We start from the raw sequence: 11,898 nt of genomic DNA on the forward strand, positions 1-11,898 counted from the left end.
TCAGGGAGTTTCAAGTCTTTTTGACCTCCCAAACCCTAACACTTTGGATCAATATATTCCATAAAATATAATAGTGTTATTACAAAGCGATAATCACAATGTTTTCTGTTTTTATTATTGGCTCTCTGGCATCCACAGCTTCTTGCCTGTGGGCTATTCAAGATTAATTTGTGAACCTTTGGTCAATTATTTGCAGAATTCATCCTTCATCAATGACAGGATTAATGTTAGCAAACAGTTCCTTGGTCCAGTATCCCTCGGATACCGTGGTTAATGTAGACTAGACATGGCCGCGATAAACAAATAAGCGCGAAGTAGGATCACTCCCATCATTACAACTGGCATGCACCGCCAGATCGCCGGCCGATGTCGCCGGCACGTGTCAGCGGATGCTCGGCCGACGCCCCCGGCATGCGCCACCGGCCGAACGGTGGGGAAATTAAACTTCCACGTTGCTCCGCCTCAACGTCCCGCCATCCTTGCCGGCCAGAGTGCTCTATTTTCGGACGAGGCCGATGCCATCCACCGTAACGTTGCCCGGGACTCGCATTTCTCCCCAAAATAATCCCCTTCGTTGGGGCCCAATTCGTCGAGCAAGTTATATTTTGAAATAAGTGCCGTTGCACGGTGCTCCCATTTCTGATAAAAATCCACCCTCACACGAGCTCCTCAGTTGAGTGACACTCCTCTGTCTTCCACCATTTTCCTAGTGGCAAGCGGAAGACAGGAGAATGAGGGTAAATGAGAAGATCCCATTTGGAACAGTGAAGTTACAAGTAGATGTGAAGTGAAGTATGTAGAGCACTTCAAGTATAATGATACCTCTACTTATGAATGTCTCTCCATACCAAATATTTAGGTTACGTATGAAAAACATTCCAAATTACAAAACCTGAAATTCAAAAAATTCGAACATCCTTTTATAGCATCCGGTATGTTATTTTGAAATTGTCGCAATAGGGTTCCTCTTCCAACACTCTCCTGTCCTTCCATTGGCTATAAGAGAGTTGCATCTTCACCGGCGGAGTATGAGAGCGATCGTCTGATTAAAAACCCCTTTCAGGGCACTTGTTCATCTTTTCCAGGGATCATGGCCGCTCCGTCACTTTCTTTCGCACTTTTCAAACAAATTTATTTCGTAAGTAGAGGTGCCACTGCACATAGGGTCAACAGGCAAGGCTGATGGAGAATGTGGAAATGAAGAGAAGAACCATGCACAGGCAGGGTGGAACAGCTGGAAGAAAGTATCAGATGTTATATGCAATAGGCGAGTGTTAGCGACGATGAAGGGAAGGTTCTAAAGGACAGAGGTAAGGGCAGCCATGATGTGTGGCTTGAATACATTAGCTCTGAGGAAAAGACAGTGGAGCTAGAAGTAGCAGAGATTAAGATGCTGAGGTTCTCCTTAGGAATGGGAAGGTTTGATAGGATGAGAACTGAGACTTTAGAGGGACAAGTGAAGTTTACATAGGCCTTTTGGAGACAAGGTGTGAGACCAGACTTCGATGGATTAGGCATGTCCAGAAGAGAAATAGGGACTGTATCGGTACAAGGATCTTGAGGATGGAACTGTCAGGAAACAGGGCAAGCGGTCGACCTAGAAGAAGGAACATGGATGTAGTGAGGGATGACATAGAAGAGGCTGGTTTAAGGGAGGGGATGCAAAGGACAGGGTGAAATGGAAAAAGTTGATACATTTTGGTGACCCCATAATGTGGGGGTTGGCAACCATAGGTTCTGGAGCCGCATACAGGTCTTGAAGGCTGTCCTAGTGGCACCTGGAGCTTTTTCAAAAAATGTTTGAAAATCGGGGAGAAAAATACATTTTTTTGTTTTAATATGGTTTCTGTAGGAAGAAAAACATAACACAAACATTCTTAACCTTTTCCAATGTTAAAAGAATGTGTAGAATGAACATTACATTTCCAAATTTCTGGGAACAAAAAATTGCGACATAGCCAAGACAGGAAAATACTCGGACGCACAAAAACGCCGGGTTTAAATACACAGACAGGGGTTGATGATATTCACAAACAACTGTGTCGTACAAGGGATGCAGAGCCAAAAAAAGACACAGCAGGTGAAATGCATACAATGACACAATCGGACAGGATACACAAGGAAAAACACACCCAGCCAACCAAAACCCCAACAAAACATGACAACTGCAGTCATGTTGTAGTCTACAGAATGCACTGAGGGAAAATAGACATTTAATCATGAATGCTCATGATGTATTTGTAGCCAACTTAGTCATTTTGATAGTAGGCTAGTATAGATACATACAGCATGTGTTGCCTTCATTATAAGGCTTTTCCAAGGCTTTCAACTTTTTTTTGCGGCTCCAGATAAATTTGTTTTTTGTTTTTCTCATCCTATATGTGTCTTTCAACATTCTGGGTTGCCAAACCCTGCCCTTTGGGATAAGCTGAAACTGTAGTAGTAGTAGTACTAGTAACAGCTAAATTGCATGCTTTAGAGCAGGGCTGGGCAACAATTGCACAAAGGGCCAAAGTGGATAGGGATTTTCTGATGCTTGTTGTTTTTGCAGAAACCTCATTGGTTAAAGTCACTGTCCAATTATTTTGATGATTGTCTCATCTCATCTCATTTTCTGAACCGCTTTATAATGTCGGAATAATGATTTCTACCATTTAATCATTATTAGTAATATTTAATTAAAATTGGAAGACATCTTTCAACATAACTGATTACAACTTGCAAGGAGGATACTCATAACGCGCCTTCGTTCCTGAGCATTCTGACGTGCAGTCTATTCTTCATCGTATTTAGTCGCGACAAACGGAAAACATTTCTAGGAGAATAACACCCTGGAAGGTCAAACAACTGTGTTGCCGAAAACAACGGTGTAAGAAATTGCATAATAAGCATAATATTTTCATTATAAGGGAAAAAAAGCAGCCGTATTTTTAAACATCTGCCAGAGTCCAGTCCAAACAAGGTACAAGTTTCTTGCCTATCAGCAGGAACACGGGGTTTGTTGCCGTCAATAGTCCTGAAAACAATTAACTGGCCTTGAGCGCAGCTGTGGGGGAAAGTGTCCTCAAGCGTGGTCCCAACATAAATCATGAATTAATTTATAGCCTTATTACTTATTAAAAATGCTTACAAAACATATAGAAACATCCCATAATAAATCCAAAAATCCTCATTAGGGTCGCGGGGGGAGCTGCAGCCTATCCCAGCTGACTCCGGGCCAGAGGCGGGGGACACATAGAATCGGTTGCCAGCAGATCGCAGGGCACAAGGAGACAGAAAATCATGCACACTCACACCCATACCCAGGGGCAAATTAGAGTGTCCAATCAGCCTACCATGCATGTTTTTGGAATGAGGGAGGAAACCGGAATACCCGGAGGAAATCCACGCAGGCCCGGGGACAGGTGGGCGTGACCTGGATTTGATTTTCCATAAATATCTCTGACCTTAAAACAAGGATACAAGCTCAGAACAATTTAAATCTCTGAGTTACAGCCAGAAACGCTTTTTTGTTTGCATTTTTAGTTGTTGTTAGACGTTTTAGGTGCGTCTCATAATGATTCAGGTGACTGCTTTCTGGCACACCCCTACCACTATATGATTACACTTGCGCCACCACTGGGTGTTCCTGATAAGTCAGTCAGATTTGCATTTTAAGCAGGACCCACATGACAATAGCCACATTCCCTAGATTCAACAATGCACTAAAACACATGGTGATATTATGTAACTACAGAAAAATAAGGAGATAAAAAGAAGATGCCATTAATAGCCCCAAAAATGGAGATTTATTTTACAGGAAGCCCTATGGGAATACCAAGCAAAAAAAAAGAAGACGACGAAGAATATGTGAATTTCCTTTGTCTTCTTTTTAATATATTTTTTTAATAAAATAATTTTATTTATTGCCTTTTATTTTTAAAATGGAGCGCTCAACGTAGGAACCGTTTAACGTGCGTAGTGTGTTTAGAGACGAGCCCATTTAGTACGCACACGCCCAAATGTTAATGTATTTGTGTTGTCGAGTTTTTGCTGTTTTATTTTCTTTAATAAAGAATATGTGAATTTCCTTTGTCTTCTTTAATAGTGGTTAAGGTTAGGCGAACTGTCCAGCGACAAATTGTCGGGTCGACGAAACGTCCGGTCACGGGTGCCCATAGTTGCCTGGAATAGGCTCCAGCAGCCCCCGCAGCTCTTGTGAGGATAAGCCATATGGAAAATGAATTTGATCGGATTATAAATCAAAATCATGAAATAAATGACTTTTAACATCATATTGCAAGCAGTTTTGAATAATCGCGCCTCATCCATTTTGACTGGGAGAGGCTACAGGTGAAAAATCATCCTCCCGTCAGCAGCAATGAAAGATGCTGAGTCACAGCCACTCTTATCCTAAATGAATTGGATTGCTGTCGTTGAATAGAAAGAAATGAGTTAAATACTATGGAATGTTTTAAAAATAAATTGTCATTGCTTGTCATATCCAGAAAGTATATCTGTTTAATTCATTTTAATTATTATTTTTTCAACAATTTATGATTTTATTCATTTAATTCATTCATTCCAGCGTGCTGCCACAATTAGAATTTTATTTCTTAATGATTTAATTATACTAACTTTACAATAGGCGGTCCGGTGGCTGAGTGGTCACACTTCTGGGGTCCTGGGTTCAAATCCAGGTCGGTCCACCTGTGTGGAGTTTGGATGTTCTCCCTGGGACTGCGTGGGTTTCCTCAGGGTACTATTCTTTCCTCCCACATTTCAAAGACATGCATGGTAGGTTGGTAGGAAACTTCAAATTGGTCCTCGGTATTAGAGTGAGCATGAATGGTTGTCTATCTCCTCGTCTCCTGCGATCGACGGGCCACCGAGTCAGGATGTCCTCAGCTGAGCAAGGTTTCAGCACCCCCAGCGACTCTTCTGAGGATAAAGCGGTTCAGAAAATGAATGTATGAACTCTACTATTCCATATTAACTTTAATTAGATTTTAAATAAATATAATCAGACCTGTTGTGTAGGACTGGATCAGGGGTGGTCAACACGTGGCTCTCGAGCCGCGTGAGGCTGCCGGCCAAAAGGAATGCGGCTCTTTGCCTCGTGTTGTGTTTCTCTTATTTCTATTCTCTCTTAAAACACGCTCAAAATCATAAGGGCCCATTAAAATGGAATAAGAAATTATATATTATATGTTTTGTAAGGGGATGAATGTGGTCAATTATATGGATTTAATTGTGTGTTTTGTGTGTGTGTGTGTGTGTGTGTGTGTGTGTGTGTGTGTGTGTGTGTGTGTGTGCATGTGTGTGTGTGTCTCACTGCGTGGTGTGGCTCTTGGACTCTCAGAGTTGACATTGTTTTCTCTTTTTGCCTAAACCCCTGGACTAGATGCTGTTATCCCAATGGATACCTAAGACATCAACGATACACTGCGATGATTAATAATGGATTGAACTCTTGATTTTTGAACTGTGACGCAGACATGCTAACCACTCTTTCACCGTGGCGCCTCTTACATGTGTTTGGTTTAGTTGGGGTTTTGAGGTGTATGTCTGTGCGTTACCCTTGTGTGTGCTGTCCGTATGATTATTGTGTGCGTTTCGCCAATTGTGTCCCCTCATAACTACGCTATGTTCCAAGTTCCTCGTTTCCCCATGTCTTTCCATGTCAGATTTGATTTTATTATTTAATTCTAAGTCCTTGTTATTTTAGATCCTGCCTTAGTTATTAAAGTTTTTGTTAGAGCACTCCATTTCACGTCCTGGATTCTTCCCTGCGTTTTGGGTCTACGCTCCACACCCGCACCCGACGTGACAACATGAAAATGAATACACATTATTTAATCTAATGGAAAAGAGCTGTCAATTCTGTATTAAACATTCTTTTCAGTGTTTACTATATTTTTTGCATTAAGAATTTGTGAAGAATTTCAAAACTTTCACATGTATAGTATATATTATTTTACAAGTATTGTCACTGTCTCTGTAAAGGAGTGATCAGCTAATTAATAAAAATGACAAACAATTAGGTTCAACTTCAGATCATATATAAAAGTAAAAATGCTAATCAATGTCTTGTATTCATTTGTGGATGTTAAAGTGATATAAAACACGTCGATCTTGTACATCCCAACGGAATCTTGTTAAATATAGTAAAAAAATAAATGAATAAGTTTTGGGTCGTGAGTTCGATCTCAGGTCTGTCTTGACGATGTGTAGTTTGCATGTAGACCTGGGTACTCCGGATTCCCCCACGTCCCAAAAACGTGCAGTATAGGGCTGGTTGAAAACTTTAAATTTCCCCTAGGAATGAGAGTTATCCGTCTCCTTAAACCTTGCGACTGGCTGGCCACCGATTCAGGGTGTCTCATGCCTGGTGCCCATAGTTAGGCATATGCTGCAGCACCCCTAGCGACCCTCGTGAGGATAGATAAGCCATTCAGAAAATGAGATAAAATGAGAATATGAGGGTGGCTCGGCGGCTTGAGTGGTTAGCATGTCAGCCTCACAGCCCTGGGGTCCTGGGTTTAAATCCAAGTCGGTCCACCTGTGTGGAGTTTGCATGTTCTCACCAAGCCTGCGTGGGTTTTCTCCTGGTACTCCAGTTTCCTCCACCCACATTCCAAAAACATGCAAGGTAGGCCGATTGGAACACTCTTAATTGCCCCCAGGTATGAGTGGGAGTGTGAATGGTTGTCCGTCTCCTTGTGCTCTGCGATCGGGTGGCCACCGATTCAGGGTGCTCCCCGCCTCTGGCCCGAAGTCAAGTGGGATAGGCTCCAGCCCCCCTGTGCGACCCAAGTGAGAATAAAGCGGTTCAGAAAATGAATGAATCAAATATGACTAGCTAGGATTATCCCATCGTCACACATTGGCTAACCATTGCAGTAAAAGCCTCACTCGTCGTCAAATGCACTTTCATGGCCACACAGACCTTATTGGATTGGATTGGATAACTTTATTCATCCCGTATTCGGGAAATTCCGTTGTCACAGTAGCAAGAGGGTGAGGATGCAGGAATAGGAAAGGCATTTTAGACATAAATAGATAGGTAATAAGTAGGTCAAGAAATAAATACATGAATAAATATATAAATAAATAAGCGTGTTGCTTAGGTGTCACTGATAGTCAATTTTAAACAATTTTTGATTCATGCAACCTAAAAGTAAGTAGAGTAATGTAACAAATCAGGTTTCATGTTGCAATGTTGATGTGTTTTGTGTGCTGTCCCTGAACATGTGACTGGTGTGAGAGAAGGAGTGGTGGACGAGATCGCAAGTTGGTTTGATTTGGTTGGCCTCACGGTTGTGTTTTGTCCGTGCTTTCAGTTGCAAACAAACTATTGAAAACCCTCCGGCAGTAATGTTAAGCACAGTGTCTTCGTTTTTTAAAATTTTTGATATGTTTTACTTTCTTTATATGAAGTATTTTGACATAAATTCAGACTTCAACTATGACATCCGGCTTACATGGAAATTCAAGCAGCCAGCAGAGGAACGGAACTTGAAGAATTCCTCTATACTCTAGCCATCAGTGCTTTACCAAAATTAGCCAGTTACTGATTGGACCATCATAGTTCGGAAAAGTTAAAGTGCCTGCTTTCTTACTCCCTTTTTTTTTGCAGATGTCGATGAGTGTGCGACCGAATACAACGGTGGCTGTGTCCATGAGTGCATCAACATCCCAGGCAATTACAGGTGCACATGCTATGATGGCTTCCGCTTGGCACATGATGGGCACAATTGTTTAGGTGAGTGTGTGAATTTGGTGTGAGTGCGTGCATAGCGGTGTACGTGCGTATATGCGTGTTTCAGAATTTTTGCATTAGTTCCTTTTACTGGGGGAATTTTGCCTTTGGTAGTCTTGTGAGAAAACCTTATGAATTTATCAGAGTGGAAGTAAGTTTAAAGTGAGTCTCACTTTATGGTGGCAAAAGTCAAACAAGTTTAGTTCCACCGAACGGTCATTCGGCCGAACAGAGGTTCGGCCGAACGGAGGTTTCGCGAAACGGGATTTGCGCGCTCGCCCCGCCCCCGGATCGTGTGTGTACAAGTTTTTCAACCTCGGCCCGTTAGGATGATGTCGCGATAAGGCAAAAAAAAACGTCTATATACGACCATTCGCCAAACGGCTCAAAATGCGTTTAATGATTAAATACAAATACTAGTATTGTATATACAAATACTAGTATTTGTATTTAATCATTAAACGCTGTTTTCGGCTGGATTTGACCGAATTTGAGAGCATTTTGAGCCGTTTGGCGAATGGCCCTGTTCTTAAAAGGCCGACAAGCGACGACGTCTAGCTCCGTTGCCTCATAACGCGCATCGGATATCTAGTCTGTAGACACGATACCTATGGGAATACCAAGCAAAAAAAAAGGAAAACGACGAAGAATATGTGAATTTCCTTTGTGTTCTTTTAAATAAAATACTAGTATAAAATACAATACTAGTATTGTATATACAAATACTAGTATTTGTATTTAATCATTAAACGCTGTTTTCGGCTGGATTTGACCGAATTTGAGAGCATTTTGACCCGTTTGGCAAATGGTCGTATATAGACGTTTTTTTGCCTTATCGCGACATCATCGCGACATTTTACCGAGGAATTCACTTCCCTGGGCTCGGTTCTAATGTCCAAAGAGCTCCAGTATTTGTATTTGATCATTAAATGCTGTTTTAGGATGTATTTAACCTGATTGCTATCATTTCACGGCTCGGTTCTGCTACATCTGCCCGCCCAAGAGTGCTTATTCCCGGGCTGACATGGCCGCCCAAGAGTGCTTATTCCCGGGCTGCCATTGACGGTAGACTAATAAATTGAGAGTGATGAGCGGCAAAGGGAAATGAATCATTGATTTTTACTATAATTTGGACAACGCCGGCGGCGGGCCGGATTAAAAATCCTAACGGGTTAAGAAAGGTCGGACACCTCCAAACAAGCAAGCCTGTCGCAATCGGGAACGAACATTTTCAGCACTAAATCGAATAAAAACGTATGCCAGAAATACGACAGGACAGGCTCGACTTTCAGCATTAGCTTCGATGGAGATAGAAAAGAAGGAAGAAAGAAAGGAGGATGGATATTGTGTACAGTTAAAAAGGATTTTTGGTGAGTAAAATATGGCTATATTCCTAAATAATATTTCAATAATATGAGGTTATTATTGATTTTATGTGTCACAGCTGTAGAAGTTTTATAGCCATAAAAGTTTTTGAGGGTTGGATTGATTCGCTGAAGGCGCTGCTAGAAAATGCACGGACCGCCACTGGAATGAAGTATTATTAAGGCTGACTAAACCACTAGTCTGTTGTTTTGAAACAAATCCTATTATTTCCGGGGTTGTTCTAAAGGAAGTAGGCGTACACAGCACTGGTAAGTCTTATCAATATGCCTGCTTGGGGTAAGAGCAAAATGGATGGCAATTTGGATGAAACTTCTATTGGTTCGCATTCGACGAAATATCCCATGTTGAAGCCGTCTCCAAAAGGACCGAAATTTGCACATTGCACAAGTGCAACTTCAGCGTGACACGGGGTGGAATTACTGATTGTAAAATGCACATAGAAAGACTCAAACACAAAGATAAACTTATTTTCATTATACTGTACTTTTTCAATAGTTTGCAAAAACCACAATATTTCAATTAATGTAAAAACATGATAATAACACTGGGCGGCTCGGTGGCGCGAGTGGCTAGCGCCTCGGCCTCACAGCTCTGGGGTCCTGGTCATGTCCATCTGTGTGGAGTTTGCATGTTCTCCCCGGGCCTGTGTGGGTTTCCTCCTAGTACCCCGGTTTCCTCCCACATTGCAAAGACATGCATGGTAGGCTGATTGATTGGACACTCTAAATTGTCCGTAGGTATGGGTGTGAGTGTGCATGGTTGTCCGTCTCCTTGTGCCCTGCGATCGGCTGGCCACCGATTCAGGGTGTCCTCTGCCTCTGGCCCGGAGTCAGCTGGGATAGGCTCCAGCACCCCCTGCTTCCCTAATGAGGTTAAAGCGGTTGAGATGAGATAATAACAGTTTGATTTAAATTGTCCCATGTTATTTTTTTTACATTTTATATTGATTTTGAGTGAATCGCATTCACTCCGGAAAACTCCACACTCACACCCATACCTAGGGGGAATTTAGAGTGTCCAATCAGCATACCATGACCGACAACCATTCACTCTCACACTCATATCTAGGGGCAATTTAGACTGTCTTCCGTCCAGTTTCGCAGATAATGTGGACCAGACATCGCTGCAATAATCAATCTCCCACCTGAAGCCTTTAGTTATCTGGGATAGGCTCCAGCACCCCTTGCAACCCTTGTGAGTACAAGCGGTTCAGAAAATGAAAAAAAAGAATAAATAATATGCGTCTTTTCTTGCTTGCCATAGACATTAGCCCTACCTTGGCCTTTCTAACTGACCTAAAACCTTTCATTACAGCCACGTAATTTGAGAGCTGTAGCTCATTCATGCGTTTAGCTTTAGCCTACAGTAGTGGGGTGGTAGTAGGAGCAATTAGTATCCCGAGTTGTCCTGAAACGGAAGGGTCAGTACTTCAAATCCAGGCTAATACTGCTCACTGTTAAAGTTCCGTTAGCCAATGAAATTATCCCTAATTTGCCCCCAGTGGGTTGGCAGCCACTTGGATAGCAGCAACACCTATGGTTGGCAAGCGTCTGTTAAAAAGTGAATTTTCCTGTATTCAGAAACAAAAGTACACGTTCTTTACTGAGCTTACAAGGGATCCGCTTTCTTCCTTATTATTATGTAGGTGGAAAATAATGTTCAATTTGCCTCGCCTGCTTTCGGACCAAAGAGCACATAAGAATGTCAATGACAATACGAAATCTCATCTCTTGTCATGAAGTTAACAAATGACATGGCATGTGTGAATGTGTAGGTGAATGGGTCCTAATATAAAGTGCTTTGGCTGTGGCAAAAATATATACTACATAAATGCGCTATACTCACCACTTACTAGTCGCTCGCTACTCGACAGTTCATATTTATGCAAAACCAATCAGGCGTTTTTAATGGAGGCACTCAATGTTGCATGATCACATCTAAACAGTCATTCAGTTGAAGTACAGTTCTGCCAGGAATAAAGTTGTTTGATAATGAAAAGCACCTGCATCTTCTTGGTTCAGTGATGAAGCAGAATGGAACAGCATTAGTCATATTTAACCACATCCTGCAAAGGACTCAATGTGCCATTTGGATTTTTGTCTCACACTGAAATGGCTTTCCCTCTTTAAAGAAGGTTTCCTTGCGGCTGTTGTTGTGGTACTTCCATTTAATGTCCAATGATAACCGTGGGCTCAGCTAATGAACCCCTCTTTACCTAGAGTCTTGTCTCTTCACGACGTTTGTAGACTTGTGCACCGTCCTTTTGCTGGTACTGAGGTTCGCGCAGCGGATTGTATGTGGCAGCCGGGGCCCACCACTGTGGTTGACCGAGGGATGCATATAAGACACGGATGCCCAATCCTGTAAAACCGTGTTTCCCAACCTTTTTAGAGCTGTAGCGCACTTTTTAATTTGAAAAAATCTCAAGGCACACCACCATCTAAAAATTTTCTTAATTAAAATTATCAATATAAAGTCATTCTTACCAAACTTTCCTTTCTATGGGAAACGTTGATTTGCGATACGAGTGAATCCACATACGAGCACAGTGCCGGAACGCATTAAGCTCGTATCTCAAGTTACCACTGTACTGTGACAATCCACTGGTTGTGACAGGTGTTCTTAAATAGTGGATGTACCAATCTCCAGCAGGTTTGTTGATACCATCCTGCCTTGTTGGCTTAATCAGCTGCTGAAAGAAAAACAAGTCATCGTAGGTAGCAGAAACATGACAATTCCAAGGCAACTAGTCATTTATCCATAGTTTCAAC

At 42.0% G+C, this 11,898-nt stretch overlaps 1 protein-coding gene across 4 annotated transcripts in view; it reads left to right on the forward strand.

The window, feature by feature from the left end:
• The window catches only part of LOC144075441 (signal peptide, CUB and EGF-like domain-containing protein 3), a 171,405-nt gene that overhangs the window by 59,950 nt on the left and 99,557 nt on the right, over window positions 1-11,898 (forward strand). For all 4 annotated transcript variants that reach the window (XM_077602661.1, XM_077602483.1, XM_077602751.1 and 1 more), the window contains exon 3: window positions 7,619-7,744. In XM_077602661.1, the coding sequence (XP_077458787.1) occupies window positions 7,619-7,744 (126 nt within the window). The remainder of the gene's footprint in view (window positions 1-7,618; window positions 7,745-11,898) is intronic.

Source organism: Stigmatopora argus, chromosome 1 (genome assembly GCF_051989625.1).
Source record: "Stigmatopora argus isolate UIUO_Sarg chromosome 1, RoL_Sarg_1.0, whole genome shotgun sequence".
NCBI lineage: Eukaryota > Metazoa > Chordata > Actinopteri > Syngnathiformes > Syngnathidae > Stigmatopora > Stigmatopora argus.